This window comes from Myotis nattereri (assembly GCF_964212035.1).
Source record: "Myotis nattereri genome assembly, chromosome: 18".
NCBI lineage: Eukaryota > Metazoa > Chordata > Mammalia > Chiroptera > Vespertilionidae > Myotis > Myotis nattereri.
In genome coordinates, this window is record NC_138093.1 from 29,331,096 (window position 1) to 29,349,701 (window position 18,606).

At 39.8% G+C, this 18,606-nt stretch overlaps 1 protein-coding gene across 1 annotated transcript in view; it reads right to left on the reverse strand.

Annotated features, from left to right (window-relative positions):
- The window catches only part of DTL (denticleless E3 ubiquitin protein ligase homolog), a gene marked incomplete at its 5' end in the record, with an annotated part of 47,768 nt that overhangs the window by 8,970 nt on the left and 20,192 nt on the right, over positions 1 to 18,606 (reverse strand). The window contains 3 exons of the mRNA XM_081113127.1: positions 4,966 to 5,098; positions 7,286 to 7,375; positions 16,168 to 16,280. Coding sequence (XP_080969253.1) covers positions 4,966 to 5,098; positions 7,286 to 7,375; positions 16,168 to 16,280 — 336 coding nt within the window. The remainder of the gene's footprint in view (positions 1 to 4,965; positions 5,099 to 7,285; positions 7,376 to 16,167; positions 16,281 to 18,606) is intronic.

An 18,606-nucleotide genomic window follows, 5' to 3' on the forward strand; every position in this document is an offset into this window, starting at 1 on the left:
GAACATAATTCTCAAAATGGCAGTGTGATTAGCAGCAGCCAGTCTGCCGCTGGACGGTGGCTTACAGGATTTAATGGCCAGTGTGCCAGCCTTTGGCACTCATGTCAGGTTGTTACCCTATAGTGCTCTTCAGAATGACTCCAGCATCGCCCAGAAATAAGAGAGAAATCTAGGTATAAGTCCTGGTCTCAACTTGAACTTAGCTTTGCTGTGTGGGTTTCTAAAGAAGGCAATACTGCAGTGTTCCCAAGTATATGCCCTAGAATCAGACTGCAAGCTTTGAACTCTGGTTGTACTTCAACTTCACAGCTGTGTGATCTTAGACAAATCTAACTTCCTTGAGCTTCAGTTTCAGTTATTTTGGGAATTAAATAATCCAAGTAGGTCCTTAAAACAATGGTGCTAGTACTCAATAATGGCTATATGTTGTTATTATGATGGTCCAAATTTGGTCCATATGAGGAACTTTTTGTGTGACTTGGCTTCCAAAAGTAAGAAGAATTAATGACACACTAAATATTAACATTAAAAGCAACATACTTTTCATCTGAAATCTTAAAATGGTTATAGCCATTGACATAAAATTCCACCACTGGGAATTCATTTTAATGGAAGGGGGGACCCTAAATTCAGAAAAAAATTTCACAGAATATTTGGAACAAAATGTCCAACTACAAGAGAAGAATGGACTATTTTACACGTTTTGTTAAAAAAATAACAGAAGGTGCTTAGAAGAGCATGTTCAGTGGAAAAAATCCCCAAGAAATGCAAATGTATATATGATATTACTATGAGTCGGTTAAGAATCTCTGTGGATAAAGGAAAAAAATTGGAAAAACCCTCAAATTGTTAAAATTATATATGAATGGTAGAAATACTAATAGCCCTTTCCTCATATGATTCTTCTTTTATGTTTTCTAAAATTAGGGAGAGAAAAGTCCATATAAAGACAAGGCAGCAGCCAGACATCCCATATACATGGATCAGAAGACAACATTATTAACATGACAGTACGAATAAAACTGATCTACACATTCAACGCAATCCCTATCAAAAAATCCCAGAGAGCTATTTTTGTTGTTGTTGTTGTTTTAATTTTATTTTTATTTTTTTATTGTTTTATTGCTTAAAGTATTGCAAAGAGTATTACATATGTCTCCTTTTTTCCTCGCCCTTGACATGTTGGGTTTTTTTTTGTTACTCCAAACCCAAGGATATTTTTTCATTGATTTTAGGAGTGTGGAAGAGAGAGGGAAACAGAGAGAAATATCAATGTGAGAGAAACACATTGATTGGTTGCCTCCTGCACGAGTCCGGACTAGGGCCTGGGCCAGGGAGGAGCCTGCAATAAAGTTATGTTCCCTTGACGGGAATCAAACCTGGGACCCTTTGGTCCACAGGCCGACGCTCTATCCACTGAGCCAAACTGGCTAGGGCCCAGAGAGCTATTTTGCAGAAATTGACAAAATGGTCCTAAAATTTGTATAGAAATAAGAGAGACCCATAATAGTAAAAAAAAATCTTGAAAAAGAAGAAAATTGGAGACTCAGACTTTCCAATTTCAAAACCTACTACAAAGCTATAGTAATCAAGACAATGTGGTACTGGCATAAGAACAGACATATAGATCAATGAAACAGAATTGAGAGTCCAGAAACAAAGCCTTACATTTATAGTCATTTGATTTTTGGCAAGGATGGAAAAACAATTCAATGGGGTAATGAATAGTCTCTTCAAAATAAACGATACTGAGAAAAAACTAGATATCCACAAGAAAAGAATGAATTTGGATCCTTGCCTCACATTGTAGATAAAAATAATACAAAATGGACTAGTTTTAAAATAAAACAACTCTTAGCTAGAAGAAAAAATAAGAAGTAAATCTTTGTGAACTTAGGATAGGCAATGGCTTCTTGAATACAGCATCAAAAACACAATGACAAGAGAGAGATAAATTGTACTTCATCAAAGTTAGAAATTTTTGTGTGTCGAAGGACACCACCAATAAAGTGAAGGAAAAACAACAACCTACAGAATAAGAAAAATGTATTTGAAAATTATTATATGACAAGGAATATGCCCATAATATATAAAGAATGCTTACAACTCAACAATAAAAAGAGAAATAACCCAACTAAAATATGGGCAAAGGATCTACACAGGTTATTTCTCCGAAGAAAATATCCTATCTAATAAAAGAGAAACATGGTAATTAGCGTACGACCGCTACCCTTCCCACTGGCTAATCAGGGCAATATGCAAATTAACTGCCAGCCAAGATGGCAGCCGACAGCCAGGCAGCTTAAAGCGAACATGAGGCTTGCTTGCTTCAGTGATGGAGGACTCCAACGTTCCCCGCCTGCCGCTGCAGGCCTCTGAGCTTGCAGTTTGAAACATTGTAACAAATATAGAAGCTAAACAAAACCCCAGAAACCCGCTTTGAGCCGGCTGGCCGGGATCTCAGAGCTGGAGTTGATACAGTGTCTCGATTATAGAACCCAAACAAACCAAATACCTGCTTTCAGCAGCAGAGGCCTCAGAGCTGGAGCCAGAGCTAAAGCTGGCCCAGAATTTAAAAAAGAAAAAAGAAAAAAAGGAGCAATTGGGAGCTTCAGTCACCCCCAGCCTGAAAACAGCCCTCAGCCCTTCACCCAGACTGGCCAGGCACCCCAGTGGGGACCCCCAACCTGAAGGGTGTGTGACCAGCTGCAAACAGCCATCATCCCCTTATCCAGGCTGGCCAGGCACTCCAGTGGGGACCCCCACCCTGAAGGGTGTGTGACCAGCTGCAAACAGCCATCATCCCCTCATCCAGGCTGGCCAGGCACTCCAGTGGGGACCCCGACCCTGATCCAGGACACCCTTCAGGGCAAACCAGCCAGCCCCCACCCATGCACCAGGCCTCTATCCTAAATAGTAAAAGGGTAATATGCCTCTCAGCACCGGGATCAGCGGAGCCGCGAGGCCTCCCGGCACAGGGATCAGCATGACAGGGGGCAGCGCCAAAACCCCCTGATCACCCTGCGGCTCTGTGTGTGACAGGGGGCGGGGCCACAACCTCCCTATCCGCCCTGCTCTGTTTGTGACAAGGGGAAGGCGCCCCAACCCCAATTGGCCCTGCTCTGTGCGTGACAGGGGGCAGCGCCCCAACCCCCTGATTGGCCCTGCTCTGTGCGTGACAGGGGGTGGCGCCGCAACCTCCCCATCGACCCTGCCTTGAGTGTGACAGGGGGTAGTGCCCCAACCCCCCAAATGGCCCTACCCTGAGCGTGACTGAGGGTGGCATCGCAACCTCCCGATCCGCCCTGCTCTGTGCATGACAGGGGGCGGTGCCCCAACTCCCCAATCGGCCCTGCTCTGAGCCCGACCAGGGGCTGCACCTAGGGATTGGGCCTGCCCTCTGCCACCCTGGAACAGGCCTAAGCCAGCAGGGAGTTATCTCCCGAGGGGTCCCAGACTGCGAGAGGGCACAGGCCGGGCTGAGGGACCCCCCCTTCCCCCCCACCCCGAGTGCACAAATTTTTGTGCACCAGGCCTCTAGTACAAAATATAAAAATATACAAAAGCACATAAAGATGTTCATCATCATCAGCCATCAGGGAAATACAAATCAAAACGGCAATGGGATACCACTTCACTGAACTCACAAGGACAGTTAAAATCAAACAGATGAACAAAAACAAATGTTAGTAAAAATATGAAGAAATTGTAGCCCTCATTTCAGGTGTTGAAATACCCTAAAATTAGACTGTGCTGATGACTGCCCAACTCTGATATATTAAAGACCACTAAACTATAGACTTTAAATGGGTGCATTTATGTATGTTAATATAGGGTGAGTAAAAGTAGGCTTACAGTTGTCTGTATGGAAAACAATACAATTAATAAATAATAATATAAGAATAAACTTTGTATTTTTCATACTCACAACTGTAAACCTACTTTTGCCCTAACCTGTATGCCAGGCCTGCTCCTGCTTCAGGGCCTTTGTATTTGCTGTTATGCCTGACAAAATATCCACATGGTCCACTATTTTACTTCTTTTTTTAAAAAAAAATGTTTTTATTGATTTCAGAGAGAGGTAGGAAAAGGGAGAAAGGGATAGAAACATCAATGATGAGAATCATTGATCTGTTGCCTCCTATATACCCTCTACTGGGGATTGAGCCCACAACCTGGGCAATGTGCCCTAACTGGGAATCAAACAGTGACCTCCTGGTTCAACCACTGAGCAGCATGGGCGAGGTTACTTCCTTCACTTAAATACCATCTTTCACTGAGGTTTCCCTGGGCACCTAATTTAAAATTTTAATAGCACACTTTGCCAATCTCCCTTCCTTGCTTTCATTTTTCCTAAGCACTACTGTGACCTGACATAGTACATAATTTACTTCTTTAACTTGTTTATTGCCTTTCACACTAACATGTAACCTTCATTAGAATTTTTTATATTCGCGACTCTTTTGTTCAACTTAGAACAGTGCCTAGCAAGTGTTCAATAGATATTTTACAAATAAAACCACCACTGTATTGAAGTATCTTATATAGATGATAAACAGTAGTACTCAGAAAATAGTTATTGAAAAGAATGTCAAGAAGATGCTTTTCTTTAAAAATATACCAAGTCCTAACTGGTTTGGCTCAGTGGATAGAGTGTCAGCCTGCAGACTCAAGGGTCCCAGGTTTGAGTCCAGTCAAGGGCATGTACCTTGGTTGCAGGCACATCCCCAGTAGGCAGTGTGCAGGAGGCAGCTGATCAATGTTTCTCTCTCATCGATGTTTCTAACTCTCTATTCCTCTCCCTTCCTCTCTGTAAAAAATCAATAAAATATATATTTAAATATATATATATATATATATATATATATATATACACCAAACATCAATTCTAGCTTAATACTCTGTACTGCAGAACTAAACCAATCAAACCATAAAACATGTAGGAAAAATGTACAGGATCCTTACCTGGGTCAGCTCTCGCCTCTTTTTTCTTCTGAGAGGCCCAACCCACTGTGGACAATTTATCTCCTGATTTCTCCTCTAAGCCTCTATTTAAGCGCCAGATTTTCAGTGTATTGTCATCAGAGCAGGTAGCAATCTAAGAATCAGAAAGGGAGTTAAGACATTTTAATGAAAGATTCACAACAAAGTAAAAAGTAGTAGGTATGTCTAAAGGCTCATCATGACTGGAAAATTATTTTGTTTGATATAATAGGATATAGAAAATGGCATCTGAAAGATCATATATTCCTCTTCCTTGCTTTGAGGAATCATTGCAGATTTCCAAAGTCAATTCTCAAGTTTCATTTTAATATACATTCTGCTGGTATGTCTTTTGTTACCAGTCATTTCTTATTAACCTAAAGCTCTACTATAAACCAGGTGCATTTTATTCTCAAGAAGTTGGGCAAGTCACTATCTTTATCACTTCCATGCAACTATGAAATATTTAATTAAGATATTCTTTTTGCTTTCTCTTTCTCTTAAATGATCAATCAGTGTATGCCCCCAACATTCAATTTCAATGACTTTCTTCTGAAATCTGCATGTTCTGGCTTATTGCCAAAGTAACGGGATAATTTCCAAGATCAGACTTAGTACATGACTCTAGTAGGCTGTGATAAGCTGAATGAAACCAATCTTTTGATTTTTCTTCAGATAGGTAAAGGAGCAATCTGGGAAAACAAGTTCACTGGGCTGAAAGAAGTTAAAAATAACCTTTGCCCCTTTAAAAATATCTGACCATTCCTGATCTTGGTCCCAAGCCTTTTATGGCAGAGAAAGTCCAACTAGAAGAGCTTGTGGCAAATGGCCACTGGTACCAGAGCATTTGTTTATATAATTTCTCTATTTCAGTCACTAAAGAGATAGAAAAAAAAAGAACACACGTTCTCTTAAGTCTTGGCCCCAAGAGACTGGCAGCTTTTTCCTTTCCTTAATGGGAGGCCAAAAGAAGACACACATATTTTAACTGCTCAACAAAAAATGCCTGGAATCTCCAGTTACTCTACAGTCTGTTAACAAGAGTTATTATTTACAGGGCACCTACCGTGTGTTTGACAATTTGCATTCTTTATCTTATTTAATTTTCACAATATAAAAATACTTGTACTTAAATAATCTCATCTACAAAATAGGAATAAAATTATTTGCCAAAGATCACCATAATTGAGTGGCAGATCTAGATACAAATTTTTCCAATTTTAAAGGCAAGACCTTTTTATTTTTAAAACCATATTTTACCCTCCTAACTCTATGCCAGGGATAAAATTATTTCAAACTTTTTAAAAAGGAGGTTATTAGATTAGTATTGGTAAACTACCCTGCCACTTTTTTGAATCCCTTCTGTGTGTAGAGATAAGGGCAACATATGATGGTTGCAAAGAGATGACATAACTGAATAATTTAAAAACCATCTAAGTTCTAAGATGACACAGAACTTCAGTTAAAAGGAGATATTTTACTGTAAGAATGGAATCTCAAAGGACAAATGTCACTAGTGTAATGTCAATGTAATTATTGGTAATTAAAGTAATGATTTCAAAAAAAGGTCCATCAGGAAGCTGACCACAGAAATGGTCATACAGGGCTACTAGGAGGGATGCCAGGAGTAAACTAGACCATGAAAAGTTCCCAGAACATAAAAAACAGATGGTAAAATAGGCAAATGTCAAAATGAGAAAGTAGAGATCTCTACATAATTGAGATTTCCTATAAACCTAGAATAACCCAAAGACTAGAGGAAGTAGAGGGTAGAAGAGTGAGTGGAACTGGGGCTAGTATTATATAAAATCCCTACATATACTCATAGGGATTTGTTTGTTTCTGGCCTTTCTATCTTTCAGGGTTTTAAAATTTGTATTCACTATTAAAACAATTTAACTGAGAGTATTTTCTTTTTTCCAGTGTCTGAACATTTTGGAACTACTTCTTGTGTAGTTTAATCACAGATAACCTAACATGGTAAAACTTCACACTAAGCATTTTTTAGGCATGTGAAGAATAGAGAAGATGTTACCACATTTATATGTAGAAAAGTTAAAAACAAACAAACAAGTTCTCACCTTAGATTTTTTTACCTTATAAAATTTAATTTTAATTATGTTAAAAACGTAATTCTATGTTTAGGAAAGGAATAACTCTGATGCTGATATAAACACTGGTTGGCCTCTAGATCTTTTAAATATTTAAGCATGAAAATCTATGTAACTCAAACTAAACCTTGAGAAAACATACAAATCTATGATCTATTTTTTAATCCAACTATGGAGATTTGTTTACAAACCTTTGTGAAATCTGATGGACACCAGCACACAGATGTGACCTCTTGAGAATGACCCAGGAGCAGAGTTGGAGGATGCCAGGGTGTGGACACCTAGCAGACCATCAAAAAGAAATGTCAGCAGAACAGTGTTAGGACTCCCACATAAAGGCTTTGACTCTTTTCATATTTGTACCATAGAGATGTTTAGGGTTGCTACCAAAGGCCCCTAGACATGTTTTAGTTATAGCTTAGAAAAAGAGTCCCAATGGGCAATCAAAGTATTTTCATCATTGATCTGATAAAACAGCCAAATAAGTAAATAATGAGTTTAGATACCAGTATAGGTCTTATTTCTAATCAGGATTATCTATATTTTATATATATATCTATATATTTTGACTAAAACTCAAAATGGTATTGTCCCTTACTAAGCTGGTAAACTTTATGGAAGGATGTGGTTCATCTGCTAGGTAGTGCACTTCAAGTAGAATCCTGCTTTTACATACCCTAGACATTTTTAGATCTTCTCTAGCCAGCTACCTCCGGGAATACTATATGAACTATATATTTCCTTAAGGTACCTGAGACAAGCTATTAACATTCTTGGGATAAGAGGATCGTCTTTCTTCCAAAGAAGACTGACTGACTTTTACCGAAGTCTCAAGTTATGTCCCTTCATTTTGAAGGATATAAACTCTATTTTACATGGCCCTTCGATATCATTTTTGGAAGAAAAACTCCTCCAAAATTTTATTTCAGTTAATTTGCTTAAAGAAACCTTGAGTTTTCAAGTAAGTATTGCCACAATTTAATGTATAAAAAAGGTCACACTGTGAAGTATTACACATGTGATTAAGAATCCTATTTCCCCCCTCATTGGATACCAATAGTAATATCTATTTGACAGCTGTCTGATTCAAGAGCTATTAATCTCTTTCAGAGGCCACAGGAATTGACCAGCACAATATGAAGAACAAACTCACATAATAATTATTAGCACGTTTGTTTGAAAAAGAGAAATTATTCTCATCAGTTTCCTGAGGCTCTGAATCATTGCTCATTTTTATAGAAAAAGTGGAAGCAACTTTGGAAAGAGTATTTGTGAATATGGCTAAGAAAACTTAATAGATTCCTCAGATTGTAGTGAAAAGACTTGACACACCAAATCATAAGGTTACCCAACTTATTACTACTCCTCTCTTGGGTTAGTTAAATGGCACATATATAATGATTCAAAGAGCAAAAGAAGACAAAGAAGAGTCTACTTTGCCTTGCTGTGTCAATAAAAGTTTAACAGAAAGGAAGCTTTTTCTGAGTACTATCTGAAAGGATTTCACTTACTGCCTACTCCTACAATGTCACAGACAACAATAACTTATTCTCCTACGAGTTAGCATATTTCAAGATAGTCTTTAACTATCTGAATAGCTACAGAAATTCTCCTTCCTCTTCTACTAATGGGTCCCAGCCCATTAAGTTTCTAATCACCAGCAGGTCTGATAGCAGCAAATTTAAAGGAAAAGGAAATCCTCATGCCCTCTTGACCCTCCCTGGTAGAAACGTATTATTCTGCACTGGTTTACTCTGCTTGTTGCCTCTAGCTTTTCATTTCATGATACAACCCCTTCCTCAGTTTCCAGGTATTATAATACCTAGAAGAACCTAAACGTGTACTCAAAGATCAAAATAAATTTCCAAAAGAAAATCAAACATCTACCAGTAGAATGTATGTACATTACTGCATTTATCTATAGGATCTAAGAGAAAAAACAAAGGCTAGATCCCCTAGAAAAACTTTTTACAATTTCATAATAAGGTAGGAATAATAATGATAATAAAAGCCAGCATTTGTTGAATAATTACCATAGGCACTTTACACAGAATTAAAAATGAAAACATCAAAAAGCGAAACAGAATTACCATATGGCCCAACAATTCTACTCTTAGGTATATTCTCCCAGGAGAATTGAAAACATCCTATCTAATAATAGAGAAACATGGTAATTAACCGTAACTTCGCTACCCTTCCCATTGGCTAATCAGCAAGATAAGCAAATTAACTGCCAACCAAGATAGCGGCCGGCAGCCACTCAGCTGAAGCGAACAGGAGGCTTGCCTGTTCCAGTAATGGAGGAAGCCAACGTTCCCCGCCTGCCGCTGCCGGCCTCAGAGCTGCAACTCTAAGAAACGATGTTGCAATTATAGAAGCTAAATAAACCCCAGAAACCTGCTTTCAGCCGTCAGAGCTGGAGCTCAGAGCTGGAGTGAGCAGGACCGCAACAGTGTTACAATTATAGAACCCAAACAAACCCAGATACCTGCTTTCAGCAGCCAAGGTCTCAGAGCTGGAGCCAAGCCTCAGAGCTAAAGCTGGCTCTCAGCTCCAGTGACAGCCATAGAAGGTAAATAAATCCCAGAATAAAAGAAAAAAAGGAGAGGTTGGGAGCCCCAGTCACCCGCCAGCCTGAAAACGGATCTCAGCCCCTCACCCAGACTGGCCAGGTACCCCAGTGGGGACCCCCACCCTGAAGGGTATGTGACCAGCTGCAAACAGCCATCATCCCCTCATCCAGGCCCCTCACCCTGATCCAGGACACCCTTCAGGGCAAACCAGCCGGCCCCCACCCGTGCAACAGGCCTCTATCCTATATATTAAAAGGGTAATATGAAAAACTGATCCTAACAGCAGAAAGACTGGGAATGACTGGTCACTATGACACACACTGACCACCAGGGGGCAGACTCTCAATGCAGGAGCTGCCCTCTGGTGGTCAGGTCGCTCTCACATGGGAGGAGCTCTGCTCAGCCACAAGCCAGGCTGATGGCCACCAGTACAGCGGTGGTGGTGGGAGCCTCTACTGCCTCCTCAGCAGCGCTAAGGATGTCCAACTGCAGTTTAGGCCTGCTCCCCGCTGGCAAGTGGACATCCCCCGAGGGCTGCCGGGCTGCCAGAGGGATGTCTGATTGCCATCTTAGGCCCAATTCCCTGGGGAGTGGGCCTAAGCCAGCAGGTGGTCATCCCCCAAGGGGTCCCAGACTGCGAGAGGGCACAGGCCGAGCTGAGGGACACCCCCCCCACCCCCCAGTACACAAATTTTTGTGCACCGAACCTCTAGTCTACACTAATAAAAGAGAAAGATGCAAATTGACCATACCTTCATGACACCCACCAGCCAATCAGGAGTGAGCATGCAAATCATCCCAACAAAGATGGCAGGTTAATTTGCATATGCAGGCGCCAAGCAGTGGGGGTGGGGTGGGGCGGGACGCCTGCATCGTTGCCATGGCGTTCCGCAACACCCCAGCCGCTCCAGGCCTCTGGGCAGCTCCAGGCCGGAATGAAGGCAGAAAGGCAGCTCTGGGCCAGAGTGAAGGCGGTGCTGGCAGCCAGGGGAAGAAAGGCCCATTCTTGCACGAATCTTCGTGCATCGGGCCTCTAGTGTTCAAACAAAAAACCTGTACATGAATATTCATAGTTTTATTCAGAAAGCCAGAGTAGAATAAGTCCAATGTCGACCAATAGATGAATGGATAAACAAAATGTTTACTAGCTATACAATGAAATATTCAGCCATGAAAAGGAATGAAGTACTGATACATGCAATAATAATAATAAATCTTAAAAACATGTTAAATGAACCCCAGTTGGTTTGGCTCAGTGGCTAGAGCATTGGTCTGAGGACCAAAGGGTCCTGGGTTTAATTTGGGGTTGCAGGCTTAATCCCCAGTGTGGGGTGTGCAGGAGGCAGCCAATGATTCTTTCATCATTGACGTTTCTATTTCTCTCTCCCTCTCCCTTCTTCTCTGAAATCAATAAAAATATATTTAGAAAAAGAATGTGTTAAGTGAAAAAACTCAGATATAAAAGATCACATATTGTATGATTCCATTTATATGAAACTACAGGCCCGGTGCACAGAAATTTGTGCACTCGGGGGGGAAGGGTGGGGTCCCTCAGCCTGGCCTGTGCCCTCTTGCAGTCTGGGACCCCTCGGGAGATAACGACCTGCTGGCTTAGGCCTGCTCCTGGGTGGCAGAGGGCAGGCCTAATCCCTAGGTGCAGCCCCTGGTCGGGCTCAGAGCAGGGCCGATTGGGGAATTGGGGCGCTGCGCCCTGTCATACACAGAGCAGGGCGGATCGGGAGGTTGCGATGCCACCCTCAGTCACGCTCAGGGTAGGGCTGATTGGGGGGTTGGGGCACCGCCCCCTGTCACATTCAAGGCAGGGTCGATGGGGAGATTGCGGCGCCACCCCCTGTCACGCACAGAGCAGGGCCCATCAGGGGGTTGGGGAGCTCCCCCCTGTCACGCACAGAGCAGGGCCCATCAGGGGGTTGGGGAGCTCCACCCTGTCACGCAGAGCAGGGCGGATCAGGGGGTTAGGACGCCGCCCTCTATCACCCACAGAGCAGGGCCAATCAGGGGGTTGGGGCGCCGCCACTCTCACACTCAGGGCAGGGCCGATGGGGAGGTTATGGCTCTACCCCGTCACACACAGAGCAGGGCCCGTGGGGTGGGGGGGTTGGGGCGCCGCACCCTGTCACACACAGAGCCGCAGGGCGATCAGATTGGGAAGCTCCCCCCATCAGGCACAGAGCAGGGCCGATCAGGGGGTTGGGGCGCCTTCCCCTGTCAGGAACAGAGCAGGGCCGATAGGGAGGTTGTGGCCCCGACTCCTGTCACACACAGAGCCACAGGGTGATCAGGGGGTTTGGGCACTGCCCCCTGTCATGCTGATCCCGGTGCCGGGAGACCTCGCGGCTCCGCTGATCCCGGTGCTGGGAGGCATATTACCCTTTTATTATATAGAATAGAGGCCTGGTGCATGGGTGGGGCCTGGCTGGTTTGCCCTGAAGGGTGTCCCGGATCAGGGTGGGGGTCCCCACTGCGGTGCCTGGCCAGCCTGGATAAGGGGATGATGGCTGTTTGCAGCTGGTCACACACCCTTCAGGGTGGGGGTCCCCACTGGGGTGCCTGGACAGTCTGGGTGAGGGGCTGAGGGCTGTTTTCAGGCTGGGGGTGACTGAAGCTCCCAACTGCTCCTTTTTTTCTTTTTTTTTAATTCTGGGCCAGCTTTAGCTCTGAGGCTCCAGCTCTTAGGCCTCCGCTTCTGAAAGCAGGTATCTGGTTTGTTTCGGTTCTACAATCGAAACTCTGTATCAACTCCAGGTCTGAGATCCCGGCTAGCTGAAAGCTGGTTTCTGGGGTTTTGTTTAGCTTCTATTTTTGTAACTATGTTTCAAACTGCCAGCTCAGAGGCCTGCAGCGGCAGGCGGGGAACGTTGGAGTCCTCCATCACTGAAGCAAGCAAGCCTCATGTTCGCTTTAAGCTGCCTGGCTGCCGGCCACCATCTTGGCTGACAGTTAACTTGCATATCTCACTGATTAGCCAATGAGAAGGGTAGTGGTCGTACGCCAATTACCATGTGTCTCTTTTATTAGATAGGATGTCCAGAATAGGTAAATCCATAGACAGAACATAGGTTAGTGGTTGCCAGGGGCAGGTGAGTATTAAAGGGTACAGAGTTTCTTTCTGGAGTTATAAAAACGTTTGGAAATGAGATGGTGGTGACAGTTGCATAGTATTGTGATTATACTCAAAATCACTGAAATGTACACAATAAAATGACTAACATAGGTTATTTTACATGAAGTCTATTTAAATAACAAAAGTGGAGGGAAGGGCATGTTGTGAATTGAAATAAGAACTAATGTCCAATAAGTATTTATGAATGCAGGTTAAGACTATCCTAGTATGGTATGCTTCAAGGAAGATTAGTTTCCTCGAATGAAACTCAGGTGGCTTTTAAATCCTTCATTTTTATTCAAATAAATTTTTATTTATTGTCATTTCATTATTATAAAAAATTACCATAATTACATTATTTTTTTTTAAGCCTTCCTCTACTTTTATAAAGAGGAGACCATTAAGTCCAAGAAACATTTACATCTATGCATTCTGGGATGGTCAAAACACAGAAAATAGTCCTCTTACATATTCCACTTGTTATAAAGACTTTAATTCAAAACATAAGAATCCCAAAGTTAAACTCCCAGAACTACAAAGGTACTTCTAGTAGTAACTGGCTCTAACCTACAGACCTTGTAAAACATTTATCTACTTAAACATGCAAAAAGATCAGCACCCTTCCTCAAAAAATCTCCTTACTCTGCCCAGTGAGAAACCAAATATAATCTTTATTTCTGCCATGAGATCATTTACACTTCCTAAAGTGTCAGGCTCAATGTTTCACCAGTCAGCGGTACAATGACTGTGCCAAATCAGTTTATTTATAACCACTTCAATACTATTCAGTCGTTACATCAGAAATGAACCAGGGAAGGAGGGAATAAGGGTGACGGTGGGACAAGGGGTAGGAAATTACAAAGAAAAAATATAATATTAAATCTTTTTAGGTCTTGGATGTTAGTATCAAAGAGTTTATATTACATCTGTTTGCTGAGCAGTGGTGAGAATGAAAAGGCCATTCTCCTACCTCTCAAGATCTAAAACTTCCTTGTTTCACTGTCTTCTTATGCCCATGGAATTTTTAGTGTAGAAAAAATACCAACACTTGAAAGAATTAGGACTTTTGGAAATGTAGCAGAGTTATAGACAACCAAATAGGCTGGATACTTGGCTTGTGTGAAATTTTCTTTTAAAATCTCAACCGCCTTGTTTTATCATGGAAAAGAAAAACTGAGCCACCCCACTAGGCTAATTCAATTTTAGGTGCAGTAAGCTTGCCAGGATCTCAAATATCAGAGCCTGCACACTGAGTTATGTGTGGACAGGCAGAAGAACATCATGTCTGACCCACGTCATTCTGTACTAACATGTGACCCAGCCTAGGAATTCAGAGTCACCCATATATATGATAGCCATTAATTAGATATCTGAAAATGGGTTAGGGTTACTAACACCAGCCAAATAATTTTATTGCATGTCTTTAAAGAGGGGGGAGCATCTCTCAACCCTCATTCTCTGAAACAACCACCACCACCAAAAAGGCCTTTGTACTAGTGAAAAGGGCTAGGAAGTAACTTTGTAAGAATTGCCAATAAAACTGTATTTGTATCCTAATTATGTATGTAATTAACAAACTTATTTAAAATTATTTTTAAAAATAATCAGGGCATAAGTATTTTTTGGATAATCTTTTATTATGCTTTTTGGTGTGTCGGAAATTTTTTTTTTTTAAGAAATAAGAAACTTAAAAAGATAAGATTTTGGTAGGAATAAAATCTTACTGCTAAGTTGGGAGCCAAAGTTAGAGGAAAAAATGTAGGTAAGGAGGGAAGGTGAAAGGAAAAACCAAAAGATAGTACAATAAGACACATAAGACCTAATCTGAAACTCAAAATTTAAAATATAAGACAGAAATATTAGTGCTAGTGACACATATTGTTGAAGTTTAAAGCTCTTCTGAAAAGTTTTATAGATAAGAAGCTAGGTGAAAACTTTTATCACAAGATGGGGGTCTCAAATTTATGTTTCATAAACAAATTTTCACTTAAAAATACAACAAATAGCCCTAACCGGTTTGGCTTAGTGGATAGAGCGTTGGCCTGTGGACTCAAGGGTCCCAGGTTCAATTCCGGTCAAGGGCATGTACCTTGGTTGTGGGCACATCCCTAGTAGGGAATGTGCAGGAGGCAGCTGATTGATGTTTCTCTCTCATCGATGTTTCTAACTCTCTATCCCTCTCCCTTCCTCTCTGTAAAAAATCAATAAAATATATTTTTTAAAAAATACAACAAATAAAAGAAATATATTATAGAAAAAGAGACAAGCCAAATACAAAAGCATCTTGGACAGAACAATATCTCCACCATGTGACCATCTAGGATATTGTTACTGAAAGCTTTTGATAAGGTAGTGTTTGCATCTTTGCAACTCTACATATATAGAAAAATCATTTTTAGTACTCCCCCCAATATCATATGAAATTTAGCTGAAGATTTATGCTTCATACCTGAAAGATTCTAGCACTGTATTAAAAGAAAAAAGATAATGACTTCCTAGAGGTTGGCATGGACCTATAAAGTTTTAGACATTATGACTCTAAAACCCAAAATGTATGAACTCTGATCATTCAATTCACCAATGTCAAGGACATTTATGAAATTACAGGGCAACCTAGGAGATAATTAATTTCTAGCCCTAGGAAAACAATGCCTCAATGCTCTTCTCTTTTGAATTCCCAGACATTTCTATAATTAATTGTTACCACAAGAGCCACTTTTCAGTGGTTAGCAAGTGCTATTTGAGTGTAACATTTCAATTTTCTCCATTGGACTTCAAATGAATAGATTTAAATTTCCTAGCTTACAGTAGTCATTTTAGAACCACATATTTTAAAAGTAATATACTAGTTTATATGTATATGTTTGTGTAGCAGAAATGAGAAATCTGTAAAACCAAAAAAATTTAAATAATGCTATTAAGCCACGTTTATTTTAGTAGCCTGAAGATTAAATCACTTTTAGGAAGAGAGTAAGGAACACGATTACTATACAAATATTGAGTATTTTGTGCAAGGTTCTATGGCTGATTTGGGTATAGACTGAATCCTAAAGATTAAAATACTCCATGTATGTTGAATGAGAGTTTGAAAACAAAGGGTTTTCTGAATTCTCAATTTCTGGATAATCTGAAACTATAGGAGGATACAGATTGTCAATTTCTGAGAAGCTCTGGCCATGAAAGTGTGATGTATTTTGTGACAACAGAGTGAAGTTTTGGCTATATTAAAAGGCAAGAAGCAACTTTTACTAAACATCTGAAGTAGAAAAGGCTAATCATTTATGTGTTTACAATAAACTTACCTCATCTTGGAAAAAAAGAAGTATTTGCAAGAATACTTTATTTTCACATTTGTGGGGGAAATTTAGCAACTTACCTTCCAGATATAGGCAGCTTCATCACTTGAGCCACTAATTAAAAACTGGTCATCTGGACTAAGACTGGATTTAATATAAAAGGTAGAGTTCTGATGTCCATTGAAGACAGCCACTGCCAAATGGGAAAAAAAATGAGTGTTTTGACTATTGAAATAGATGGTCAAGCTATATTCACCAAAACTGGACAATGTCAGAAAATAAAGGAAATTACATTATTATATTAGATTCAATCTCATGATTTGAACCCAAATACTCGGTATGGAGCTGACTAAAGGGAAGTAGTGAAAAACATTCTTAAAGAACAAAAATAGAGCCACTGTCTAATCTTTCAGTTAAGTGCCTTTATAGACCCTCTCTACCTACCTCAAGGCATGGCCTTCCCCATTATATAACACACTGATCTTTCTTTCTCTTAGACTTTTGATCTATTGAGGATCAATTTCATATCTTATTCTTTCCTCACTATCCTTACAGTGCTTTGAATAGAGTAGACCTTCAAACATTTGTTGCATGAATAGGTAAAAATCAGTAAAAAGAGTAAAGATTTATGGGTAGCTTGTCTGGGATGAGGGAATCTTTTTAACCTAGCACTTGAAATAGGCTGAAGAATAAAAGTTGCTATTGTGGCAAACTATATGTTCATATGTAAGATACTCCAACTAGGTCAGGTTAAACCTTTAGTTTTAGACTTCTCACTGTACATGATACAAGGGCAAGTAATCCAGTCTAGCATAATGTGCTTGATAGGTTCATGTAACCTATGGAGACCAAAATTTGAAGTCTCCAGCATCAGAACATTAGAAAATAAAAGAAAAAAAATGTTTTGGAGAATTTAAGAAAACATTTAGGCAGGAAACAAATTTCCACTCCAATCTTCTAACAGAAGGAAATAAATAATTAAGAAACTTATACAGTTGTCATTCAAGAGGATAGTATATCATTTATTGATTACACAGGATAATGGATGATACATAAGCTCCATATCCATCTATAACTTTATCTTTAGGTATATTGCATAGGATGTGCCAACAATCATTAATAACCAAATAACTCCATGACTCTGCTTGGGTGACCCTTTTAATGGTAAACTCCAGGTCACAGCACAGTAAAACAGCTTCCCTTAGTGCTCACAGAAATCCCTTCCTTTTGCTAGAATAAAACTAGAAAAATACTTTTCTACTTATACCTTTTCAAGAAAAAGCCTACATATCAAATACTCTCTACATTAAGCACTTTCACTGTGAAGTTAAGCAGGATATGAATCATTTCAGCTACACATATTATAGATCTACTATGTCTGGGTCTATTAGTGAACTATGTTTCTGTGCTTTAGTAAAAGACTATACTATGAACAAATACGTTTCTAGAAATTATGGAATGGGTTCACAGTTTGCTAACAAAAAACACTGTTATAACAGTCCACAATTGCTTACTTCTTATTTTTCACTAGAAATTAAGGCTTCTAAGGGTTGAAAATTCTAATTAACATATGTAGTTAAAGTTACTAAAATAAGGGAAACATCCTAGTATGCAAGAAAAATAAGATTTATGTTTTCAGTTGAAAAAGAAACATGGTATAAGAAATGAAGATATATTTTGTTAAGGGAAAAGAAAGTAATTTTATCTTAAAGCCTGGTTAAAAAAAAGAGAGGAAAAAGCATAGGGCAAAATTTCAATGTAAAAAAGAAAATTATAGAAGGTTTGTGAGAAAGGAATCTTAAGAAAATAATTTGCCCTAGTTGGTTTGGTTCACTGGACAGAGCGTTGGTCTGTGGACTGAAAGGTCCCGGGTTGTTGGTTTGATCCCCACTAGGGGGCATGCAGGAGGAAGCCGATCAATGATTCTCTTTCATCAATGATATTTCTATCTCTCCCTCTCCCTCCCTCTCTGAAATAAATAAAAAAAGAAAAGAGTTTTATGCATGGTCAAGCTGGCTAACATATAGATAAAATTTAATTAAGTAAATGTTTTAATATCAAAAGTAAGCTGATGCAAAATTAGAATTCGATTTTCCCTGTTAAAAGAACGAAGTGTTATTGGACGTTTGGTCTGCTCTTGATAAAGAGATTACGAATGGCTTTTTTTTTTTTTTTACCTTTGAATAATCTACCTAAAAAGTAGGAATTTTATGTTTTATCTAAATAATCTCCTATGTTTTATCAGATTTTTTTATTATAAGAGCTGAGTTTTACTTATAAGTATTTAACTTTCCGAATTTGCCTGCAAAATCTTTGTTATTATGGTTAAATTAATAGCTAAGTATTGTTTCACAGTGACCTGTGATCTTATTTGATTATTTTAAAAACTTTTAAGTTTTGACAAACTTCCCATAATCAAATTCTAAATGAAATCTTTTTATTTCAACTAACTAATTTTTCAGAGGGTCTCTAAAACATTTCAAAAGATTTGTTCTCTTTTTATAAAAAGGAAGATATTA